The sequence below is a fragment of the Macrotis lagotis genome, chromosome 1 (genome assembly GCF_037893015.1).
Source record: "Macrotis lagotis isolate mMagLag1 chromosome 1, bilby.v1.9.chrom.fasta, whole genome shotgun sequence".
In the NCBI taxonomy this organism is placed as follows: Eukaryota; Metazoa; Chordata; class Mammalia; order Peramelemorphia; family Peramelidae; genus Macrotis; species Macrotis lagotis.
Window position 1 is genome coordinate 621,692,202 of NC_133658.1, and position 25,685 is coordinate 621,717,886.

Consider the following 25,685-nt stretch of genomic DNA (forward strand, 5'->3'; position numbering starts at 1 on the left):
ACAACTTGATCCCAACACATCTTTTCAATATTATATTACACCCCTTGACAAACTCTACAATGCCAGAGTGTTGAGGATGCAGGAAAACCTTGGGAAAAGTTTGGATGACCTTTTAAATTTGTTGGCATCTGAAACAAAGTCTTATTTTGGCATCATGGGAATATCTCTGCCTCCAACTCACCTCTGGATACTATCACATCTTGATTCCATTATGTACAGAACCTTACCCATAAAATGGAACAATCTTCTTGGTTGGTGTGGCTTCAGGAAATAAAGGTCTCAGAAACAATTTTGCCAGAGGCAATACTCTAATCCTGACTCCACTGCAAAGTTCTGATCCACTGATACATGAAAGAAGGCTATGGTGACCTAAACTCAAACAAGGAGTAAAAACAGAAGAGAGGAGCAGAAATCAGCTGAAAAGATAATCTGTAAAGGTAACAATAATTCAAAATGCTATACATACATCACCTCTTTGATCTCACAAAAACTTTGTGAGATAAGTATTCTAAGTACAAAATTTACTTACTTCATAATGTGGTCTAGAGTTAGCCCTACTCACTTCCACAGCTATCTCCCTCCCTTTTTCTAGCACTTTATTTTTTAATGTGAATATTTTATTTCTTTTCCAATTATATACAATAGTAGTTTCTACCTATCATTTTTTGGAATGCTTTGAATTTTACAATTTTCCCCCAACCTCCCTTCCCTCCCTCCCAACCCCCCACAGAAGGCAGTCTGATAATTTTTACTTTGTTTTCATGCTATACATTGATCAAAATTGAATATGTTGAGAGAAAAATCATATCCTTGCGGAAAAAAATAAAAGAGATAGCAAAATTACGTAGTACATAAGAAAACTTTTTTTTTTAGTTGAAGGTAATAGTCTTTGGTCTTTGTTTAAACTCCACAATTCGAGGGGCGGGGGACGCCTCCCCTGCCTGGGCAGTGGGTGATGGTGGCGGCGGCGGCAGCTCGGGCGGCGGCGGGACTGGCTCTGCCACCCGCCGTCCTCTGCCCTTGGCCCGCTTGGCCGAAGCTAGACACGGCTGCGAAGTCCACTGGAGCCTGCTGTACTTCGGACGGAGAGAGGTGGGCAGAGCGCCCCCCCGGGTCACCGAGATGCCGGCCTTTGCGGTGAGAATCGTGCCCAGGAGGCTGGTGGCTGCTCACTCACTAGGTCCCACCTGTCCGTCTAGTCCGTCTGTTGGCTTGCTAACACAGGTTAGGCTCAGAGCCTGAACCTGAGGCAAACAAAGAGGTTGAGCTCAGAGCCTCACTCCGGCCATGGCTGAGAGGCAGCAGCAGGGAGAGAAGATCAAGCCCTTGGGCTTCCTCAGGCTAGTCTCCTTGAGGAAGGTGCCAAGCAGGTTTCAGGCACATCAGAACTCCCTGCCTCGACTGCCGGTGCCAACCCCCCTGCAGCAGACCTTGGATCACTACCTTCAGGTCTTGAAGCCTATTGTGAGTGAGGAGGAATGCAACAACACCAGCAGCTAGTGGATGAGTTCCAGACCTCAGGTGTAGGGGAGCGACTACAGAAGAGCCTGGAACGAAGAGCCAGGAAGACAGACAACTGGCTATCTGAATGGTGGCTAAAGCCTGCCTACCTCCAGTACCGACAGCCTGTGGTGATCCACTCCAGCCCAGGACTGATGCTACCCAAACAAGATTTTGTGGATTCCCAAGGTCAGCTTCGGTTTGCAGCCAAACTCATAGAAGGAGTTTGGGATTTCAAGGCCATGATTGACAATGAGACTCTGCCAGTGGAATATCTTGAAGAAAAGCCTCTGTGTATGAACCAGTACTACCAGATCCTCTCTTCCTGCAGAATCCCAGGCCCCAAGCAGGACTCAATCATTAACTACAGCAAGACAACAAAGCCCGCTATACATATCACCATTCTGCACAATTTCCAGTTTTTTGAATTGGATGTGTACCACAGTGATGGGACACATTTCACCACAGACCAGATCTTCATACAACTGGAGAAGATCTGGAACTCTTCACTGTAGACCAACAAGGAGCCCATTGGCATTCTCACCACTAATCATGGAAACACCTGGGCCAAGGCTTACAATAACCTTATCAAAGACAAAACAAACAAGGCTTCAGTACACTCAATACAGAAGAGCATCTTCACTGTGTGTTTGGATGCACCCATGCCACAGGTCTCAGAGGACATCTACAAAAGCCAGGTGGCCAGCCAGATGCTGCATGGTGGAGGCAGCAAGCAAAATAGTGGGAACCACTGGTTTGATAAAACCTTACAGTTTGTAGTGGCAGAAGATGGCTCATGTGGCCTCGTGTATGAACATGCTACCGCAGAGGAGCCCCCCCATCGTGGCACTGCTGGACCACATTGTGGAGTTCTTGAAGAAGCCAGAGCTTGTGAGGTCACCCATGATTCCCCTACATATGCCCAAGAAGCAATGCTTCAACATCACCCCTGAGATTAAGAGTGATATTGAGAAAGCCAAGCAGAATCTCAACATTATGGTACAAGACCTGTACCTTACAGTGCTAGTGTTCCATCACTTTGGGAAGAATTTCCCCAAGTCAATGAAGATGAGCCCAGATGGTTTCATCCAAATGGCCCTACAGCTGGCCTATTACAGAATCTATGGCCATACCTGTTCTACCTATGATTCGGATCTTCCACCTGGGCCATACTGATACTATCCGTTCCAACTCTGTTGATTCCTTCAACTTTGTCAGAGCCATGGATGATGCTGACATGATGGAGCAAATGAAGGTAGAGCTGTTGAGGAAGGCAGTGCTGACACACCAATCATACACTGACAAGGCTATACAAGGGGAAGTCATTGACCGACATCTACTGGGCCTAAAACTTCAGGCTATTGAGGATCTCGTGAGCATCCCTGAAATCTTCATGGATACATCCTACGCCATTGCAATGCACTTTAACCTTTCTACCAGCCAGGTCCCTGCCAAGACTGATTGTGTCATGTGCTTTGGGCTGGTAGTTCCTGATGGTTATGGTGTCTGCTACAACCCCATGAGTGAGCATATCAACTTTGTGATCTCTGCCTACAACAGCTGTGCTGAGACCAATGCTGCCCGTCTTGCTCACTACTTGGAGAAAGCCCTATTGGACATGTATACCCTACTACAGAAACATCCATGAGCCAACCTGTGAGCTATCTCTGGCTCAAGAGAAGAAACTGGGGAAAGACAGGAAGAGGACAGGATTTGACTTGCCATAGGCCTCTGAACTGCTAGGGCTGGCAAAGGAAATCCAGTTCCCTAGCCTTGCACTGCATATAACATCTTCACCAGTTGATTCTGTCACTGCCCAGGACATCAGAACTGATCTCTTCTACCTTTTGACTCCTCCTGACACTTCCTTTCCATTACTCCCCTGGGATACAGGCTTACTTCCCATCCTACCCAACTCTTCCTTCCATCTTGATCTAGCTCCATATGGGCCCAGTACAAGAGGGATCCCTCTCCCCACAGCCCCAGCTCAGGGCCAGCACCAAATTTACTCTTACCTTCACCATCCAGCTTCCTTAGCTGTGTAGTTGTGGGGGGAAAGGGTGAAGTATCTCAGTCACCTCACTCTCCCTTGTGTACTGGGACCAGGACTAGGCTTGGATTTCAGAAGTCAAGTGCCTTCAGTATTTTCCCTTTTGTTCCCATCATAGGAGTTCCCATCATGGGAGTTCCCCATTCTCCCTGGTCCCTAGCCCTCTTCTCCCTAAGTGAGAGAAGCCCCTGGTGCCATCTATAATAGGAATTCTTGAGCTATTCGCCATGTCTGAGCTGCATCTGACGATGGCTATGAGCTTCAACTCCTAATCCTCTGTCTTGAGGAAGAGTGAGTCAAGGATATTTGTGAAGGATAATACTGCAGCCTACTGCATCTGCACTGTTTACAAGGTTTACCCCTGACACCATGGTGGAAGAATGGAAATAGTGTATTTATTCTTAAGCTTGGGCCCTCCTCCTTTTCCCCAATCTTTGATTTTTGGAGTAGTCAGAGGATGATAGACTTTATCTTGGAGAACTAGGCATATTTGAGTCTCATTGGAAGAAGGATAGAGAGGGGATAAATCAGTCAATCTTCCTCTCACTCCACCCCAGGTTTGCATGAATTTGATTGTTCATGTTATGAATCAGATACTATCTTTGATGGTGTAGCTAGTACCCTGGGCCCCTTGGCTCTGTCATTATGATTCCTGAACCATTGTGAATGATTGTATAGTAATAACATGGGAATTAATAAAGGGGAAATCTGTTGAAAAAAACTCCACAATTCTTTCTTTGGATACAGATGATATTCTCTATCACAGATACCCTAAAATTATCCCTGATTATTGATTATGAACAAGTATCTTGTTGCTGTTATGGTGTACAATGTTCTTCTGGTTCTGCTCATCTTACTCAACATCAGTTCATGCAAGCCTTTCCAGGCTTCTCTGAATTCCCATCCTTCCTGATTTCTAATTGAACAATAATGTTTCATAACATACATATACCACAGTTTGTTCAGCCATTCCCCAATTGATGGGTATTCACTTGATTTCCAATTCTTTGCTACCATAAACAGAACTGCTATGAATATTTTTGTTTTCCTCAGAAAACTTTCTTATCTCCTTTTCCATCTGGCCAATTCTGCTTTTTAAAGCATTCTTCTCCACATGAACTTTTTTTTAAGGTTTTTGAAAGGTAAATGGGGTTAAGTGGCTTGCCCAAGGCCACACAGCTAGGTAATTATTAAGTGTCTAAGACCAGATTTGAACCCAGGTACTCCTGACTCCAGGGCCGGTGCTTTATCCACTGCACTACCTAGCCACCCCAATGTATTTTTTCAATAACTATTTTGCCCTCTGGTTCCATGATATCAGGACAATTTTCAATCACTAAATCCTGAAATAATGATTCAAGTTGTTGTTTTTTTTAATACTCAATGTTTTCAAGAAGCCAAATGACTCTTAAGTTGTCTCTCCTGGATCTATTCTCTAGGTCAGAGGTTTTGCCAATAAGGTATTTTTCATTTTCTTCTATTTTTTTATTTTTTTTGTTTTTGTTTAACAGATTCTTGTTGTCTCATGAAGTCATTAGTTTCCACAGATTCCATTTTTTTTTAAGAGAAGAATTTTCTTCATTTACCTTTTGCAACTCCTTTTCGAGTTGGTCAATTCTATTTTTGAAGGAGTTTTCCATTTAACATTTGTGAGAATTGAGAGAATCATTTTCTTTTTTGAACTTGTCCAATTCTATTTTCCAAAGATTTGCTTTCTTGTTGCAGGGTATGAATTTTTTCTTGAGTTTCTTTTCCCAATTTTTCCAATTGATTTTTTAAGCTCCTTCCTGGTCTCCTCTAAGAAGTCTTTCTGGGCTTTCTAAGAAGTCTTTCTAGAACTTTCCTCAGGTCTTTCCTGGATCTCTCTGAGTTAGGATCTTTGTCTTCAAGGTAGCTTTTGATGGACCCCCTTTCACTGGCTTTTCTTCATTTTCCTAGGATCTTGTGTGGGGGGGGAGGGATTGGTTCACAGACCTTTGGTGTTGAAATCCTCTCTAGAGACTTCGCTCACTGAGCTTAGTAACTCCAAGAGGGCTGACCAGTAGGGGATGCTAGACACTTTCTCTGGATTGTCTGTGACCTTGATTTGTGGTCTACTCCCTAGGCCTGGGGGGTATGGGGGGAACAGCAGGATATGGATTATTTTAGCACAATGTGGGCAGGGCCTTTGGGCTAGGTAGTTAATCTCCTTATTCTGAGAGATATCTGCTGCCCATACCTGAGGCTGGGAGGGAGGAAGCTGTTACTATGCTTTTTCTGGGAAAAGTCACTTTCTCCCACAGGGATTTGGGGGGAGGGGACTCAGCTGGACACAGGGGACTCTGCTGAAAATAGGGGCTCATGGCCCTGGTGAGCTAAGTAGATCGATGTCTAGCCACACTCTGCAACTCTCCCACTTGCTATGCTGGAACTCTCCCTCCAGCCCCACTAGAGTTCACCTGCCTGCCACACACACAGCCAAAGTTTCCATGACTGTTCTCAGGTTAGTCCTCAGGCTTAACCCCGACACCCTTGCTCTCTGGCTCACCCATGATCCCTAAGACAGACCTTGTTGGTAGATGTTCTTCTCTTATATTCTTTTTCCTTGGTTTTGTACATCAAAATTCTGTTAAGAGGTTTGATTCATATTAGTTCTGAGGGAAGCACGGTGCCTGGCTTCTCTTTGCCATCTTGGCCAGGTTTCTAGTACTTTCAATTTATTCTCCAGAGTCTTCTTTGTTATCTTCAAAGATGCTGGATTATTTTGTTTTTCCTTGTTTAAGTTGTTTCCTTTAAAAGAATATAAGTTTTTATAAGGCAAGGACAATGTTATTTTTGTATCACTGGTAGGTAATTAATCAATGCTTAATGAATGATTTGAAGAAAAGGAAAAAAAGCCAAACCTTTGTTCAAGCCTATTCATCAGCCATTAGCTATCTTTATTTCTTTTTTTAGCTGTTTACCTCCCAGAACTCTGCAATGCCAGCCTCTGCTTCTACCCCAACCATTCTCTCCTTAACCTCCTACAAGCCAGCCTCCTCCCTACTGGATTTTTTCCTGGCACTGTCTAAGGTAGTACTGTCCAGAGGCTGCCATAGAGAAACCTTTATGGTCCAAGTAATGATGCCAGCATATCTAGGAAGAACCATCTGTTTCAGCTAGGGAAAGACTAGAAGAAAATAGGTTCATTATATTAAGGCTAGATCAGATATACTAAAATATCTCAATATATTGTATAGATCTTTAGTGGAGGATTTCTGGGAGGAAAGAATTATAAAAAAAAGGAGTGGGCATGGATACGTTGTTATCTAAATCATTGGAAGCAATAACCATGTCATTGAGATCGCAGACTCAATGAAGTATGAGATTATTCAGGAAAAAAAGTCAGAGGTCATCCCTGTTCTCTCCAGTCCATATTTCCAAATTCTCTGAAAGGTCTCATAACTGTGATTTCAAACTCAACAAACCCAAACAAAAGATATCATTTCCATTATCCTTTGTAAACTCCTTATTCTTGGTAGTCACAATATGAATATTTCTTTCATCCAAAATAGAAGCATTAGAGCAAAGGTTTCTAAATGAAATGTGACCTAAAAAATCATAAAGTCCAACTTTCCCAGAAAAACCTATACAAATAAATATCTGAAAAAGACACTAAAAATGACAAATAATTTTCTTTTATATGAAGCAGATGTAAGCTTCTCTATCCATTCATAACTATACAAAAAGACCACCTGAATTTTACAAAGGATGGCAGAGGGGTTGTACCAAAGTTGTAATATTGAGGAGTCAAACAAATTGCTGTAAGTCAATGGAGGCAGAAAGAGAAATTACTCAAGAAAATTCAGTTTGGGTGCCAACCAGTACTTTGAATATGGGGATTGAAATGAAGCATAAGATCCATTAATCAGGGACCTGAAGCTCCAAGTTGTCAGAACAGAGAACAGAGCTAGAGTCCACAGTACTATTTTCAGTATTAGGAGATACAGTGAAAGATAAAGTCACTTCACTATCAGGATATTGTGGGGCATTTAGATGGCACAGTAGATACAATGCCAGGTCTGAAGTCACAGAGACTCAAGTTCAAATCTAGCTTACTAGATAGCAAGTCACTTTACATATCTAAAAATGATCTGCATATGGGGCAGCTAGGTTGTTCAGTGGATAGAGCACCAGCCCTGGAATCAGGAGTACCTGAGTTACAACCAGCCTCAGACAATCAATAATTACATAGCTGTGTGGCCTTGGGCAAGCCACTTAACCCCATTTGCCTTGCAAAAAAACCTAAAAAAATGATCTCCATAAGGAAATGAAAAATCATTCCACTATCTTTGCCAACAAAACCCCAAATGGGGTGACAAAGACATGACTGAAATGTCTGAGCAACAACAATACCAGGGTACCAGTATAAAAAAAGCATGCAAGAAGCCTGAGACAAGAATGATCTCAGGACCACAGAAACAATCAGAACCAAATCCTGGCTGGAAATCATGCAAAGTGAAGGAGTGAGGAACGGAGGCCAGAACTCACAATGAATTATCAGGAAAATGAAACAGAAGTCAAGGAGTATGGCAAAAGTTGGGGAGTAGCAATCCCATTGAGATCAACAGTGACAATGGCAACGGCAGACTGTAGAGGTGACAAGACCAAACAAGACCCTTCTAATCCATCCAATAGTGCCTTAAGTGACTATCCTGAGAAAAAATCCTAATCCAAGATCTGATGCTGAAAATATGAGTAAACCAACGAAAATGATGAAAAACAAAACAAAGATGAAATACTTTGAGTTAGGAAATGCTCAAAAACTAGATCAGAAGAAGAAAGTAACTTCACAAAAACTATGAGTAGAAACTCTTGGGGGGGAAATGTATTAGCCATAATAACTAGAAGAAATGAAGTAAGAAATCAAAATGAAATTAGAAATGAATGAAACAAGCACGGACAGGGAAAGAGGAAAGAAGGGCGTAAGAGGAAAGACAGTCATAGAGGAAATAGTCACAAAGTCAACTTTGCCTTCAGGAGATCATAAAGGGAAGATTTAAAAGACAGAGTTAGTAAGAACCAAAAATCAGAGTCTGGGCTTAAGGAGAGAAGAAAGGCAAAGGAATAGGAATAGTCTGCTTCAATTATACATGTCTGGTTTAATAATTACTTCTGCTTCTTCACCCCTTTTTTGTAAAGAGAGAGAAAAATAAATAAGGTTAAAATGGAGAAAAAGATAAAGTTAACTCAATCATCCTACAGAAAAGGATGGCAGGATGTATTAGGAAGCAGAAACCATCAAGAATGTATACATTATCGGCAACATTGTGTGATGATCAACTATGATGGGACTTAGCTCTCCTCAGCTGTACAATAATTCTAAAGAGCTTGTGATGGAAAATGCCATTCAAGAAAGAACTAAAGGATCTGAATGCAGATCAAATCATACTATTTTCCATTTTTAAATTTTGTTTCATGCTTTTTGGAGATTTTTTTTGCCCTCTCATGGTTTTTTGCACCCTTTTCTACCATCTTTCACATAACTAATATGAGAATATGTTTAACATAGTTATACACATATATGACCTATATCAGATTGACTGCTGACATGGGGAGGGTGAGGGAGGAAGAAGAATGTGGAACTCAAAATCTTACAAAACTATCTTTTGCATGTAGTTGGAATAATAAATTAATTATAATTAAAAATTAAGAAAAATAAAGATTGGTAAGCACTGAGAACAAATTGTTATACTTCAGGATGATTCAAAAAGCAGGAGTTATATAATCATAATCTCAGATAGGCAAAAGTAAAACTGGAATAGTTAAAATAGTTAAGGAAGGAAATTACATTCTGCTTAAAGGCACCACAGATAATTAAATAATATCAATAATTAATATATGTGTACCAAAAGGCAAAGCATCTAAGTATTTAAAGAAAAAGCTTATTAAATTACAGGGGAAAATAGAGAGCAAAACTTGAATAGTTGGGGACCCTAATGTGACCTTTTCAGATCAAGACAAACCTAACAAAAACACAAGTAAGAAATAGTCTGAATAGAATTTTAGAAAAATTTCTCATGATTAATGAATTGGAATAGAAAGAAATATGTCTATTTCCTAAAAACTTTGGAGTTATCTTCAAGTCTTGCCTCTCAGTCAGTCTCTATATCAAATTCATCTGATACTTAAATTTGTAAAACAGAAACTCTTATCCTTCATGCTTTACCCTTGACTATTGATAAAAATAAAACAGATAAAAAATGAACAACTCAAGTAATTGGAAGATCTCACAAAATGTTTCTAACTTGCTATATGTTTTAAAAAATTAATTCCTTTTTAAATCATTGTGATATAATGGAAAGAACACTGATTTTGGAATCAGAGGATCTGGATTTAAATCCTACCATTGATTTTTGTTTCCTATGTGACCTTGGAAAATTGCTTAACCTCCCTGGGCCTCAGTTTTCTCATCTATAAAATGGAAGGATTTGGACTAAATAACCTCTTAGATCCCTTCTAAATCTATGGTCCTAAGTATAATTTTTTTTATACTACTCAACCTGAAACAGCCTACAGGATTTTTTAACCTAGTGAGGTAGATTAGAGTTTTTAGATTAGATTTTAACAATTAGCACAGGGAAAATTGCTTTAAGGGTTACTGATTCAGCAGATTTGACAAACAGTGACTATTTTTAACTTGAATGAGACAGGTCCAATGAGATTCCACCTCATGAGACCCAAGCTACTGATTGGCTAGGGAGGATAAATCTTTGTAGAAATTCAAGTTACTTGATCAATATATTAGCCTGAGCAGGTATCACTGGACAAAGCAACATCTTTTTAACACTTGCCTTCAGTTGATACTTTGGAAATGAAAATTGATATCCACAGTCATATTTTGCCTAAAGAATGGCCTGACCTGAAAAAGGTAATTTTGATTTCTTCATGTTTGTCTTAACATTCTCTCTTTCTTAGGAAATAAGATGGTATGTTTCCTTAATTTTGTGTGATTCAATTGTTACTGATTCTCAATTTGTTTCCATGTCTGACATTTGCTCCAAGAAAAAACTCATGTGAAGAAATCATAACTTTATTACTTTTCAAATTATTATTATTATTATTATTGTTATATCTCATCCCCTGTAGATCACAAATCTGTCTGGAAGTCAAGCAGCTTCGTTTGGTTTAAACCAGATTGTAAATGAACAAACAGATTCACAGAGATGTGTCGCAGCTGCAGAATTGAAAAACTGAGAGTTTCAAGTAAATGACCATCAAATGTATTTGCATAATCTTCCCAGAACATTGAATAAGCCTGGCAGTTTTACAGGGTTTAGGTAATAGTTGTTAGAGAGTGCACAGGCTTTTCACCTGTGGGTTCTGGCAGAACTTCAGTTGATAAAATTTGGAACTGAGAGGGTGTACAACATTTTCCAGGTGGGGAAAATAAAAGTTTAGAAAGCCGTCTGTCATCTCAGATAGGAAGAAAGCCATAGAACCAAGATTTGAAATGTGTCTTCTGATTCTATTTGCAGAAAGCCAAGGCTCAAATCCCAGCTCTCCTTTCTGGGAATTGGCTTTTCCCATCTGGAAATGAGGGGCTTAATTCAACATCCTATGCCAGATCTCTTATTTATGTCTAGTTTCCCTTTCTGATGGATTTGTCATGAAGAATAATGAAGCTACAACCTCAGAAACCAGACAAAGGACATGTCCTTTGTAAAATAAGTTTGTCTAAAGACAAAAATTTGGGATTTCCTAAAGTCCAAAATTTGTTTTTCCTTTTTTCACAATGAACTTGGAATGAATGTTCTTTGGTGAAGTCAGGGAGAAGTAGTTTTGTTTTGTTTAGTTTTTACTGAAGTTTAAAAATAGTTTTCAATTTAGTCTAATCTGGAAAAGCCTTTCTCTCTCTTTTTAAAATACAGAATTCAATCTTCTGTTAATTTTACACCACCAAAAATCTTCCACCTCCTCTAATCCAAGTCAGAAAATAAATTAACTCCAAAATTTCATTTAAATTTCATTCCAGGTACAAATGAATTTGTTTTTCCCTATTCATATGCTCTGGAAGATTGGTAATCCTATTTTTTTTCATTTACTGGTGCAGATGAAAGCTTAAAATTTTTTCTACCTCTGAGAATTCCTCTGAGAATTTCTCAGGAGTATATGGACCAAGATTAAAATTCTGTAATGACCCCTAGTTCTGTCTATGGGAATTAGAAAAGGGATTTCAAAAGCAACTCATGGAGTAAAAGGAAAAAGAAACTAAAACAATGAAATTATGACCTATAAATCTGATCCTAGAGTAGGGATAAAAAAATATACCTTCCCCTCTTCTTTACAGAAGTGAGGGATCACGGGCATGAAATACTGCCAGTACAATAACACTATATTGAAGGAATGGTTGGATTTGAGCAAATGTTTTGTTTTTTTCTCTTTCCTTTTTATTCTTAGTTTCAGATGAATTTGATGTATAAACAAAACATCAATTAGAAAAAATTTTAAGAAAAGCTACAAACCCTGACTATCTACATTTCTGTAATCCATCACCAATGGAGATCTTTGAAGGTTTTTTTCCTTTCCCACCCCCTTCCCATTAATAATAAAAAAAAAACAAAAATAGTGTGGCTATATCTATGCTAAGAATTTGCTCCTTAGGATCCTTTTGCTCCAGTTGTGTATTCCTGAAGGATAAGTAGACTCTCTTTGATATTAATGATTTCATGAAACACTAAAAGTTCTCAGTTCATAAGATCTTGAGACAGAATCAAATAGACATATTTGTTTGGGGGATAGTATTCAATGCATTTAGAGCTGGAAATGTTAGTAATTTTATTTCAAACTTTAAGACTAGTGCGTCTTAGTATTTTTAAAAAATTTTTTCTCTGAATAGCTTAGATACTAGAGGAATGCGGATTGAACCATACAAGACACAAAGAATAAGCAGTGAACTCATTTATCTATAGAGGAGTCCAGTTCCAAAGCTATAATTTAGATATCAGGTTTTAATGCAGGCTTTAAGACCTTTCACATTGCACGGATCCACCTATGGAGAAGTAAATCCTAAACTCCCATCAACAGCTCCCTTTCATCCTGTGCTGAGATATCACACAGGTGAGAGCCCTGAAATGGTCTTCAAAACCTATCATTGTTGATTGCTTCTAAAAGGTGGAGGATCAGAAGAACATTTACCTGGAATCTGAAACATTTCAGAAGCAGAACAAAGATGAGAAAATCCTAGGTCCCATATTCCTGAGGTCAGGGAGCTAATGACAGTGGTTTTAAGTGATTTTTAAATACCAATTCTCATTTGAGGAGAGGAAAAGTGGGTCAAAGATTCTCAAGAACAGGCCCAGAGGGGTGGCTAAGGTGTGCAGTGGATACAGCACCCGCCCTGGAGTCAGGAGTACCTGGGTTCAAATCCGGTCTCAGACATTTAATAATCACCTAGCTGTGTGGCCTTGGGCAGGTCACTTAACCCCATTTGCCTTGCAAAAACCTAAAAAAAAAAACAGGCCCAGAAGTAGGAGTTGTGCCAATTTTGTTCATCTCCTTACTCTTGCATTTGATATTCTGGCCCTCTTAAGCAAATCAGCAAAGTCAACCCTCCTCCACAGTCTCCCATCTGAGTACTCTGGGAGATCTGGCCTTGGGATGCTTATCAATGAACACAAATCTGTTTTTTACATCTAACCTCCTCTCTTGCCCTTTAGTTACCTAGTGTCCTCATGCTGCCCACCAATTGTTCAAAGTCCTTTCCTGAATTATCTTACTCAGGTTTACTTTCCATTCTCTTCCCTAGAAGCATAGAGCTTTATAACTACAAAGAACTTCTATCTAGTAAAGTCCATTATTTTACAGATCAGAGGGAAACAAAGACACTAGCTGTGAGACTCTGGGCAAGTCACTTAATCTCTGCCTCAGTTTTCTCATTTATAAAATGGTAATAATAATAATAATAATAATAATACCTACTTCTCAAGAGTTGTTGTAAGAATCAAATGAGATAATACTTGTAAATTGTTTAGTATAGTGACTAAGTGAACAGAACAACTAGGCAATTCTGCTCTTCCTAATACTAGGACAAATCTAATTGAGGCAGCCTGGAGTGGTGGATAGGGCACTGGACTTGGATTCAGGAAGACCTAGGATCAATTCTTGCCTTAGTAACCTTGAACCAGTCGTTTAAGTTCTGTATGCCTAAATTTGCTCATCTGTTAAAATGAAAGGTTAGACTCAATAGCTTCAAAAGTCTCTGCTTCAAATCTATGATTCTATTAGCAACTTTCCCCAATTCCAGTCAATGGAAGCAATTGCTGAATAAGTTACATGATCTACTAATCCATTTTATGTACCCAATTCTCCTTGCCACCCAAAAACTCAGGGATGCAGTCTATAACCATTCCCTCTCCCCTTACTACCTTACAAACCACCCAGTTTAACCTCGTCGGTTTACAGCTAATTAAATCACATTTAAATTTATTCAATATTTACCCTTGTTTGCAGTGGATAGAGCAATGACCTCTGAGTTAGGAGGACCTGAGTTCAAATCCAGCCTCAGACATTGAATAATTACCTAGCTGTGTGACCTTGGGCAAGTCACTTAACCTCCATTCACTTCCTATACACACACACACACACACACACACAATGGTATATTAGAAGGGAAAACAAATATTCATGATATGCATACTTGTATTTATCAATTTTTTTATTTGAATGCAAATAGAAATTTACAGGATAACTTATATATTTAAAAGAAATAGCAAAATGATTTGTAGTTTCATGTGTAATAATCTTTTTATTATACTATACTATGGAAATGCTTGATTTATTCTATAATTTTAAAATTAAATCTTTTTTTAGCTTTTGTAAAGCAATGGGATTAAGTGACTTGCCCAAGATCACACAGCTAAGTAAGTGTTACACTGGAGTCCTCCTGACTCCAGGGCTGGTGCTCTATCCATTGCACCACCTAACTATCCCAAATAATTTTTTTTAAATACAGGATTTTTATTACTCTAGTCATTTTTGTACCATGATGCCTTGATAGGCCATAACATTCTCCAGTATATCTTCCTTGTAAATCCACAAAATTTTTCTCCAAAGGTTTACTTCGGCTTGATTTTCAAGCAATGGACCAAACCATCAAACTTATCCTATAAGAATTTTCCAATTGTGAGTACAGATATCAATAACAAATTCAATGACTGGGCACATGGCCAGAAATTCAGTTACCATTAAATGCATAAGCAAACTTGGGTAAATGGAATGAATAAAGATGCCAGAGACACAAATAAATTTGATATCATGTTTTCCCTATTCAAGGACCCAAAAGAAGGCATGGTATAAAGCATATTAGATGTAACATTAAAGACATTCCTTATTTTTAAAATATTTCTTGGAGTATTCAATGCAACTGTAGAATATTTCTTCCCCCTTTATCTGCTGTTCTTTACCATTTCTTTCTTCTTCTTTTCCATTTTTTTTGCAAGCTTCATAATAAAGGCATTAAAAGAACAATCTGTCTCAAGGATCATTTTAGAACCTCAGGCCTTATTTGAAAGAATCAATGCCTCTTTCAAGCCCATCTTTGCTTTTTAAATATTAATAGGCAAACCAAGGTGACCTTAACTTGGTAGCTGAAGGGAGGAAAGAGGGCAGGCAGTATCAACAGGGCACTGGCTAATCATTAGTTGATTGCAAATGAAGAAGATCAAAGAAACAGTTAGGCTGTGCTTTTCATCTTTTCTGGAAAAATAGTGTTGTTGGGCCTAGTGTTTCTTGCTGAGACTTTGGGAAATATCCTGGTAGAGAAGAGACAGATTTCTTGGGGCAGTATTTAGGTTGCTACAAATTTTTCCCTCATCACCAAAAATAAAAATTCTAACAAAAAATATTAACAGTGAGAATTGTGTGCCTTATTTTGTGCTGTGGAATATTGGTTGGGGAGGCAAAAATTGGGTTCAAATCTTAGTGCTACCACTTACCACTTCTATGATATTGGACAAGTCAATTAATCTCTCTAGGCCTCATTTTCCTTATCTGTCAAATGAGAGTGACTTCCAAGGTCCCCACCAACTCTATATCCATGATCCTATGACTCACAAAGTAATTATAAAGAAGATAACCTCAGCTTGTGAGAATCCTCCTCCTCTGATAAGTTCAAAAGAAATAAGCAAATCTAAGGATGTTGTTTCAAGTTTATATATGTATATTCTCATCTGCTATTTACTAATTAAATTGCTAATTAATAATTATCTTTTGCTACTTTCAATTTTTAGGAAGAAACTATAATAATCATAGCATGATTTCATGTAATACCATACATAAAAGTTTGGTTTTTTACAAGGAAAATAAATTAGAGGTTATTTGCTATTAACATCATAAAAAGAGTTAACTATAAATGTTCTTTGAATTGAGGTTCTTTCTCTTATTTGTTGTGTGGTTTTTGTAGTGACCCTAGGAATTTCTGCATATAGAGAGATGAGTACAAAATAATGCCATCATTTGCAGCTTACCCTAGCTATAGTTTCCTATAGAAATTATCTTACAAACTAGCCATTGAGCTGTTGCTTCAGTGGTCTTTTGAATATTGTCATCACCCTCTAAATTTAGTGCTCTAGGACAAAACCCCAGTCACTCTGTCTTAGTTATACCTGTGTATCTTGAAAATTCCTCATCTATAAAGAGGAAATAATAATATATGTGTCACATATATATCATAGGGTTGTTGTAAAGAAAATTCATTGTAAACTTTAAACCATTCTATAAACATAAACTATTATTATTTAAGTGGTGAGTTCTTAAAAATATGATCCAATTTATGAAAAATTAATGTTCAGTTAACTTTTTCAGTAATATAGCTGTTATATTTATTTGAAGTTCAAGTACCAAATTAAAATGCCTTGGAAGTCTGTATTGGCTGCAAATGCCTGCAAAGATTCTATAAAGCTCTTTGAATTGTTAAATGTCATGGAGGAAAATCCAAAGAATATTATCAACAAGTGAGAGTGAAGTTTAGCTGTAGTCCTACTTTAAAAGGGAGGGAAAATAAAAAAAAGGGGGGGAGTATGGAGTAGAGAAGGAGCAATTTTGCTAAAACTGAGAACCTGAAACAATTATCACAGACTCCACCCACATCTAGTAGGTGTTTAGGCCAGTGGTCAATGCAAGCAAATCTTAGTAAGGCTACCCTAAGACATTTAAAGATTTCTGAGAGTTTGAGAAAATGGATGGATGCAAAAGTTCCACAAAAATTATAGTCGCTTTGCTTCAGGGGCCTAGAATTTTCTTCTACTATCTTCCCTAGTATTACTTTTATATGTACCTGGTTGCTGTATTTCTGGGTAGAGTTGATATGAATACTTGATATGAATAAAATCTATTTCTCTGGAGGTCTTATAATAATCAAAACAATAATAACAGCTGGCATTTCTAAAGCTCCTATTATGTGAAAGACCTATGCTAACTTCTTTACAAATATTACCTCATTTGGTCCTCAACAGTCCTAGGAAGTAGCTGCTATTATTATCTTTATTTTACAGTTGAGGAAATGAAAAGGGCAGATAAAAGAAAAAGCGATTTGTCCAGGGTTGAACTTCTAGTAGGGCTCTGAGGATTGATTTGAATTCAAGTCATCCTGACTCCAGCACTAGGACTCTGTCCACAGGACCACCTAGCTGTGGATAATCTCAATAAAATAGGAAGCTAGGTTTTCTGTTATGATAAAAAAAAAAGCTGATGATTGTATAGTCTCTTAAATTTTCTTCAGCTGAAGCAGGGCATAGGGAAATATCATGTCAGACTTGAAGGTTTACACCCTTTGAGACAGGAAAGACTAGAGCAAAGAAAGTCATCTGTGAGGAACCAGCACTGTCTTAGTCATTCCTTGGGGGATCACCACTGTGGCATATGTATTGGAGAATATCTGGAGTGAGGTGCTAAACCACTCTCCCTACACCACTCTTGTCCAACCTACCATGGAATTTCATTTAAGCTAAGGGACTAAAGTAAAAGTGGACTCATTTAAGCTAAGGGACTAAAGTAAAGTGGACTCATTTAAGCTAAGGGACTAAAGTAAAATCTGAAGCAGGGATCAGAGAAGAAAGGATCTTTAGAGATCATTTCACAGAGGAGGAAACTGAAAACCAGAAAAGGAACAATCTTCCCAATGTCAAAGAAATGGGCACAGCTATGACTTAAACCCAAGGCTCCTAGCATTAGACTCACCTTCAAAGCACATTCCCTTACACATTCTTAAATCTTTGCTTTTCAAATAGTTTTCAAGAACCCAATGGTGAGCCAAATATGGTTCACTAAAACATATAACCAATAATGAGCTCCAAATACCAGGAGAAATTGATGCCATCAAGGAATTTATGAGAGGAAGAGAAAATGGGCTAGTCACATGGGGAGAGAAAGTATGGTAGGAACATAACTAGAATCTCTGCCCCCCCCATCCCCTTGAAATGCCAGGAGAGAGCAAGAGATACCTCCAGTACATAAGGAGGACTTCTTGTGTCAATCTTATGGGAGGGTGAAGACTAGACTTACAGAAGATGAACAGGTGGATGGGTTGTGTTGGAAGGAACATCTTAATCAATGAGATCATAGATCTATTTGAATATTTTAGTTCATGGAGTATTTAGTTCATATCATACTCATTGTTATTTATTTTCAGGAATTTAAATACAATGTTCCCTGAATTTAATGTTTTTATGAACTATGCATTTGTTTCCATTTTTTACTTTTTTGAGAATTTAATCGTGCTTCTCTACCCTCTACAGAGATATGGCTACGGAGGATGGGTGGAGCTCCATCATGAGAGCAAGGTTGGTGATCTTTTTCTCATCAGGTTTTATGAATTTACAAATTCCCTACAAGAACCAATGCAGCATAGAACCTGTAGAAACACATGGGATGCCAAAGGAGGGTCTCCTTTGACTCTCTGATTAACTTAGCATTCCCTGAGACATTAGAAGGGAGATTTTTCGGGGTTATTAGGGGGAAATGGTTTATCTTCAAAGAACAGCATTTAAAAAGATGAAACTGTAGTTTGGGAATGTCATTTAAAAAAAATTTTGCCCTGAAACCAATTTGGGCATTTATTATTCTGTCTTTAAGAATTGACCTAGGCCTCACCACAGATTATTGCTGTGTATTAAGGTAGGCTAAATAAATGAAGCATTTTGGATTCCAGAGCAAGTTAGAGAAATTAAACATCAGAGGCAAAGGAGAGAAGCCTTCACTGGGGCCAGAGTTTGATAATCATAGAAAGCAAGGAAGGAGAAGGGGCCTCCAGGCAATCCAATTTGCAAATAATTAGGCCCAAGGGCGAGCTAGAAATCTGGCCCTGGGAAGGTCTGTATCTCCTAACTTTATTGGCAGAGTAATAATGAGCTATCATTAACACAGCTGGAGCCTGCTTAGCATTTCATCCTCAATTTCCCTTTTTTCTGAATCTTATTTATAAAATGTTCATGTATGCTTAGTACATAGCACAAAATATAAATAGGATACAGCAAAAAGGAAGCATTATACTTCATTTTCTAGAGTCCCCAACCTGAACTGACTGGTTATTTAATTAAAGATAAAGGACAATATAGGGAGAGACAACTTTAAGCTACCAAGTGGCCCAAATTTTAGGGACTTAGTGCCTGTTTTTTTATGCCAGTGTTACAATTTTAAGTTTGGCTACAGAACAAAATCTGACTGCTCTGGAAATCTAAGTCTATTACAGATATATAAATCCATAAATATTTGACTTGTACCCAAATGTAAGGAGTCCTATCAATTTTTTAATAAGTAACACCATCTTACAAAGGAAATCGTGGTGTTTGTTGGAGGCACTACTGTGCAATGCAATGATAATAGAAGCATATCACTTGAAATGTTGCCTAGAGCATTGTTATTGTTGCAAAAACCTTATTACTGCATTATAATCAAACCCCTCTGTAATATCACTTGGCCAGTTGCCCAAGAAACAAATCAAGTGAAATCTCAGAACGTAAACATTCAAAGGGACTTTGATGATCTTCTTCACTCACTCTACCAATTTACAAATGAGGAAAATGAGACCAAAGTCTGTGTAAAACATAGACGGGGTAGTTTGGGTTAGGTTTGGAGATATAGTAATAGGAAATCAGAAAAGAGATCTTTAAGAGGTAGCCCTTAGCTGAACTCTAAAGTAAGGTAGGAATCCTTAGAGGTAGAAATGAGGAAGGAAGGAAAGCACTCCCAGCATGCGAAACAGACTGCCGAGATGGAAGGTGCCAAGTTGTTTATGATTAATAGTAAGAAGGTCATTTTAGAGGGGATGAGGGAGAGCAAAAGCAAAAGAAGCCTAGAAAGTTAGGGCAGCACCAATCTGGGAAGGGGTGTAAATGTCAAAGAGAGGACGCAATAAGCAATCAAACCTGTGCCAGTGATGAGATCTTCACAACCCCTAAAACTTTTGATGAGCTTAAGAGATCATTAAAAGCTAATTTCTTATCAATCATTTGAAGATTTAAATTCTGTAAATAGCAGCTAATATTGAAGAACTGTGTCACCTGTCTTCACTTTGTAATATGAAGGATTGAATAGGTGACATGCTCCAGAATCACCTCATCTCTTAAGATCAAGATGAAGTGTTTGACAGTGCCTCTGATACAAATGATGTTCATAACACACAGACACAGAGCTCTCTGGTCAATTTAATATGTGCTCCTCTCCCCTTCTCACTGATACAGGAATGGCAATTGTACATTGGAATATTCACAGATGATGAAAGGAAGGGAAAAAGTCTTGTCAAATGTCTACTATGTTCTAGGCACTTGTTAAGCATCTTATAAATATCATCTCATTTAATTTTTCTAATAATCTTGAGAGACAAGCCCCTATTTTATAGTTAAGAAAACTATACAGAGCTGACAACAGTTAAGTGACTTGCCTAGGGTCAGACAGCTGGTAAATGTCTCAAGTGGAATTTGAATGAAGGTCTTATTCACTCAAGACCTAACCACTTTACCCATCTAGTTGGGCACAAGCATTATGACAGCCTGAGCCCTGGCTACCCTCTATCTTAATTCCTATATCTGATTCCTAATTTTCCCCTCTAGGTCCTTAATTTGACAATGACTCAACCCTTTGAGTCTCCTATAAAGGAGTATGGATCTGGATTCCTGAGCCCCAGTTTCTACTCATATTCTCTGGATCACTCTCTCAAAACTTAGCTAAACTGGTCTTCAGGCAACAGATGTCATTGGATCCATACTTCAAGCCTTCCCAGCTGGATAGGACTAGCCATAAATTGCACTCAACTGAAATTGCCTTTGGGAGGCAGGGACCACTTTCATATCATAATAAGGTAGTCTAAGAAGATTTTGGTGGAAGGCCAGAGGACAAGTCAAGTCACCAAATGTTTATTATGTCCCTACTTTGTGCCAGATACTATTTGACCCTGAGGGTGACTTGACTTTATTAGGATAATAAAGAAATAAATTTGAAGCTGGAAGGACTGTAGACTTATCAAAGGACTTATCAAAATGATATTACTATATTAGAGATGAGTTATAGTGTGCCCAACTGTGAACAATTAGAAAAATATAAGCTCAAAATGCTCTGTTACAGGTTGGGCACAAATTGTCCATGTGAACATCTGGAATAGGTATTCTAAACTTATATATCTCATGTTTACTTTGAACTGCTTCAACTCAGTCTTGTTCATAGAGTTCAGCACCCTCTCTGATGAGTGCATGCCATGCCAGGAAGTCTTGTGCCAAGGTCTTTCATGCTACACAATTGATTGCAAAGTTCTTAAGAGACATCTTTAGGGTGTCCTCGTATCACTCCTTCTAACTCACTCTGTGAACACTTCCCCCCCCCCCCCCCCCGTGAGTTCTCCATAATATAATCTTTTGGCAAGCATATGCCTGGAATTCAAACAATATGGCCAGCCTATCATAGTTGCACTCTCTGTAGCAAGGTTTGAATACTAGGCAGTTTAGCTCAAGAAAGATCTCAGTGTCTGGTATCTTATCCTAGAATTTTCCAAAACAATTTAAATGGAAGCAATTCAGTTTCCTGGCATGGTACTGGTAGACTGTCCAGGTTTCACAGGCATTTAGCAATGAGGTCGGCACAACAGCTCTGTAGACCTTCAGTTTGGTAATCAGTCTAATATCTCTTCTTTCCTGAACACTTTCTTTCATCAATGTAACCTCCTTTGAAAGTACACTACCGGGGCGGCTAGGTAACACAATGGATAGAGCACTGGTCTTGGAGTCAGGAGTACCTGAGTTCAAATCCAGCCTCAGACACTTACTAATTACCTAGCTGTGTGGCCTTGAGCAAGCCACTTAACCCCATTGCCTTGAAAGATCTAAAAAAAAAAAGTACACTACCAAGGTAATTGAACTTATCCACAGTATTCAAAACTTCTCCATTTGCTGTAACTAATGATCCCACATATGGATGGTGTGGGGCTGGCTGATAGAGCCTGTGTTTTTTTGGTGTTGATTGTTAAGCCAAAATTAGCACAAGCAGCAAAGAATCAATCCATACATTGGTGTATCTTGGTTTTAAAGGTTGCATTGAATGAACAATCATCTGCAAACAGAAGATCATGCACCAATACTTCCTTCATTTTGATCTTGATCTTGACTTGCAGCCTTTACAAGTTGAATAATTTACCAACAGTGTGGTAGTTGACCTTGATAGCATGTTCCTCCTCAGGGAAGGCTGTGAAAACATCATACCTAAAGCAAAGAAGCAAGGACACAGCCTTGTTTCATTCTACTTCCAAAGGAAATCTCAAGAGCATCATCCATTATACAGAACCCAAGCATGCATGCTGTCATGAAATTGATGTACAATATTGACAAACTCTTCCAATCAAATTTTGGCATAATTTTCCATAAGCCCTTATGACTGACAGTATCAAAGGCCATGGTCAGATCTACAAACATATTATACAGACTTCTGTTCTGTTTCTGGCATTTTTCCTGGAGTTGCTGGGCAGCAAACACCATATTGATTATTCCATGCCCTTTTGTGAAGTCACACTGGCTCTCAGGGAGGTGATCATCTTCCAGGTGAAGGATTATTCTCCTATTGAGGAGAATTCTGGCAAGAATCTTACCAGCAATTATAAAAAAGAAGCAACCCATGATTGCCACAGGGCAATCTATTCCCTTTACCTTTAAGGAGATGGAGAGTAGATGCATCCCTGAATTCTTGAGAGATAATATCTTCATGCCATATAACCTGGAAAATTTCAGTCAACTTTTGTATAAGCATTGAACCCCCTACCTTCTAAATCTCAGCTGGAAAAGAATTAGCACCAGGTCCTTTGTCACATGAAAGGAGCCTAATGACATTCAAAACCTCTTTTTCAGTTGGAACCTCAGGTAAAGTTGGATTGACTTCATCTTGAGTTAGATGGTCAGTGGCTTGAGTGGTGATGGGCTGTTAAGAACACTATGGAAATGTTCAGTCCATCTCTCTAGGATCCTGTTTCTATCACTAAGTCAGTATGACTCTATTAGCACTGAGTTTTGGCCCATAAATAGTCTTCAGGGCATCAGAAAAAAAATACTTTGGATTGTTACTATCTTCATAAAACTGAATTTCTTCTTTCCTTCTTACTGAGCCAAGAATCCTACTTCTCTCTAAGTTTCCCTTGTACTTTACTTTTGATGTAATTAAATGCTGCCTTCTTAGAAATGGATTAACTATCCTGCTGGTAAACCCCGGAAAGTTCTCATTTCTCATTTAGCACCTTCTATATTTCCTCATCATTTTCATCAAACCAGTCTTGATGTTTGTCAGTGTTCTGACCCGAATGAGCAAATGCAGTGCTATACATCAAATCTCTAAAACCTGTCCACTCCTTTTCTGCTCCACTGTTGCCAATTATGTGTTGGCTCAATTTTCTCTCCAAGTTAGCAACCAACTGTTCCCATGCATAAAGCACTCTAAGCTCTTAATATTAATTCTTCCTGTAGTCACTCTGCCTTGGGACCACTGCTTCAGTTGAATGTGAATATTTAGCTTAGAGAGGATGAGTCTATGACCAGTCTAGCACTCCCACATCCTATCTGTCTCTTCTCCTTACAATCATATAGTCTATTAGATTCCAATGTTTGCTGCAAGGGTGCATCCAGGGGGTTTTATTGTGTTTAGGTAAATGGGAGACAGTATTTGTGATGAGAAGGTCATGAGAAGAGCAAGTCTTCAGTAGTAGATAACTATTATTGTTGCTGTTTCCAACTCCATCCCTCCTAGGGATGCTCTGCCATGTCTGGTAGTCTCAGCCTACTCTAGTATTAAAATCATCCAGTATTATAAACTTGTCCTCTTTTGATACATTGATGATAAGGTCTTCAAGTCTTCATAAAATTTTCCTTGACTTCATCAAGGTTCATTATGGTGAACATAGGCACTGATGATGGTGGCAAGATGTTGTTCTGCAAGTGGTTTTCTCATTGTCATAAGCCTATCATTAACTTCTTTTGCTAAGCATTGAAGCTTGTTGACTAGATTAGTTTTGATTGCAAAAGCTACCCCAGTTTTACAAAGTTCTCCATTATTGTGGTCACTCAGAAAAACATGTATCCAGTTCCAACTTCACTAAGCTGGCCTTCATTTGCCAGTCCTGTCTCCCTCAGGACTATTTTGGTTATGATACCTGCTGAGTTCTCTTGCAACAAGAACTGTTCATCTTTCAGGTCCACTGAATCTTGTTTTGTCTGCCTGCCAAAGTAATCTGGCCAGGGTTGGATAAGCAGATAATTTTAGGGCACCTTTTTTAGTCCCTTCCTCACACCAGAAGGTATGCAGTGTAATCCTTAAAAGGGTTGCTCAGACACCCAGGAAGCTATCAAATCCCACTTCTGAGGGGCAACTACGTGGTACAGTGGTTAGAGCACTGGCCCTAGAGTCAGGAGGTACTGTGTTCAAATATAACCTTAGACACTTAATAACAACCTAGCTGTGTGACTTTGGGCAAATCACTTAACCCCATTGCCTTAAATAAAATTCTAAAAAGAAATCCTACTGCTTCCAGTGAGGAAATGACCTTATGATCTAGACTACTGTGTGCAGGGCTGTGATTACAGCTCCCAGTGTATCTGCAGCCTGCAGCTTCATCACTTACCTGTTGCCACAGGACTTTGAAATAGGAATGGTACAGTGATATGGGTGATGTCTTTTATTTCATGAATAAATTGGATTTAAGTGAGGCAGAGTTGCATAAAGTCCCACTCTCTCTCTTTCATAGTCATCATTATCCAGTGTCAAGACAGAGTTAAGACAAGTGTTGATGGTTAGATGCAGTGGATGACCTTGGTATCTTCCATGCCTAACAAGGCTCTTCATTGCCTGCTTCAGTTGTCCTCATGACCACTGTAACGAATTGTTCTCATTCACCCATTCTACCAGCAGAAGATTTCACATGCTCACTTCAAATGATCAGTTACCCTCAACTGGGTTTAGTCCATCTGCTGAAAGGGTATATTAGGATCTGGCCACTGTGCATGTAACAATTTCTTGGAGCTACAGGTGAGTGTAGCTCAAAGGAGGAAAGGTGCCCTGAAAGGACCTGACAGCTCTCATACCAAAGGTACTAGTCTTCCTTGAACATACCCTACATCCCTACAGATAAGCAAACTGATGCCTTAAGAGTTTTAAGATTTATCCAAGGTCAAACAGCAAATAGGTATCTAAATCAGATTTAAACTAAGGGCTATACTCACTCTAGAACCAGCACTCCACTGCACCACCTAATTACCTGTCATAGAACTCTGGAAATCATTGCAGTTGTGGCTATATGAGCTATAGAAGCGCAACAAGTAAATGATATTGAAAAGCTCAATAACAATAATATCACTGTACACAGCATCCTCTCATCCTTAGCACATGCATCTAGCTGAGATAAACTATCCTGCTGGTAAACCCCGGAAAGTTCTCATTTCTCATTTAGCACCTTCTATATTTCCTCATCATTTTCATCAAACCAGTCTTGATGTTTGTCAGTGTTCTGACCCGAATGAGCAAATGCAGTGCTATACATCAAATCTCTAAAACCTGTCCACTCCTACACTTTGGCTGATGTAATAAGCAGTAAGGAAGTAAAACCTCATTTCTCTTTCTTCCCCCTCTTTTTTTTGCAAGATTATCTGTATAAATG

At 38.8% G+C, this 25,685-nt stretch overlaps 1 protein-coding gene and 1 pseudogene across 1 annotated transcript in view; both read left to right on the plus strand.

Moving 5' to 3' along the window:
- The first annotated feature begins 1,287 nt into the window (after positions 1-1,287).
- Positions 1,288-3,148, plus strand: LOC141522060 (carnitine O-acetyltransferase pseudogene; annotated as a pseudogene).
- Positions 3,149-10,292: 7,144 nt separating this feature from the next.
- The window catches only part of ACMSD (aminocarboxymuconate semialdehyde decarboxylase), an 84,813-nt gene continuing 69,420 nt past the window's right edge, over positions 10,293-25,685 (plus strand). The window contains exons 1-2 of the mRNA XM_074215048.1: positions 10,293-10,439; positions 18,304-18,348. Coding sequence (XP_074071149.1) covers positions 10,383-10,439; positions 18,304-18,348 — 102 coding nt within the window. The 5' untranslated portion in view covers positions 10,293-10,382. The remainder of the gene's footprint in view (positions 10,440-18,303; positions 18,349-25,685) is intronic.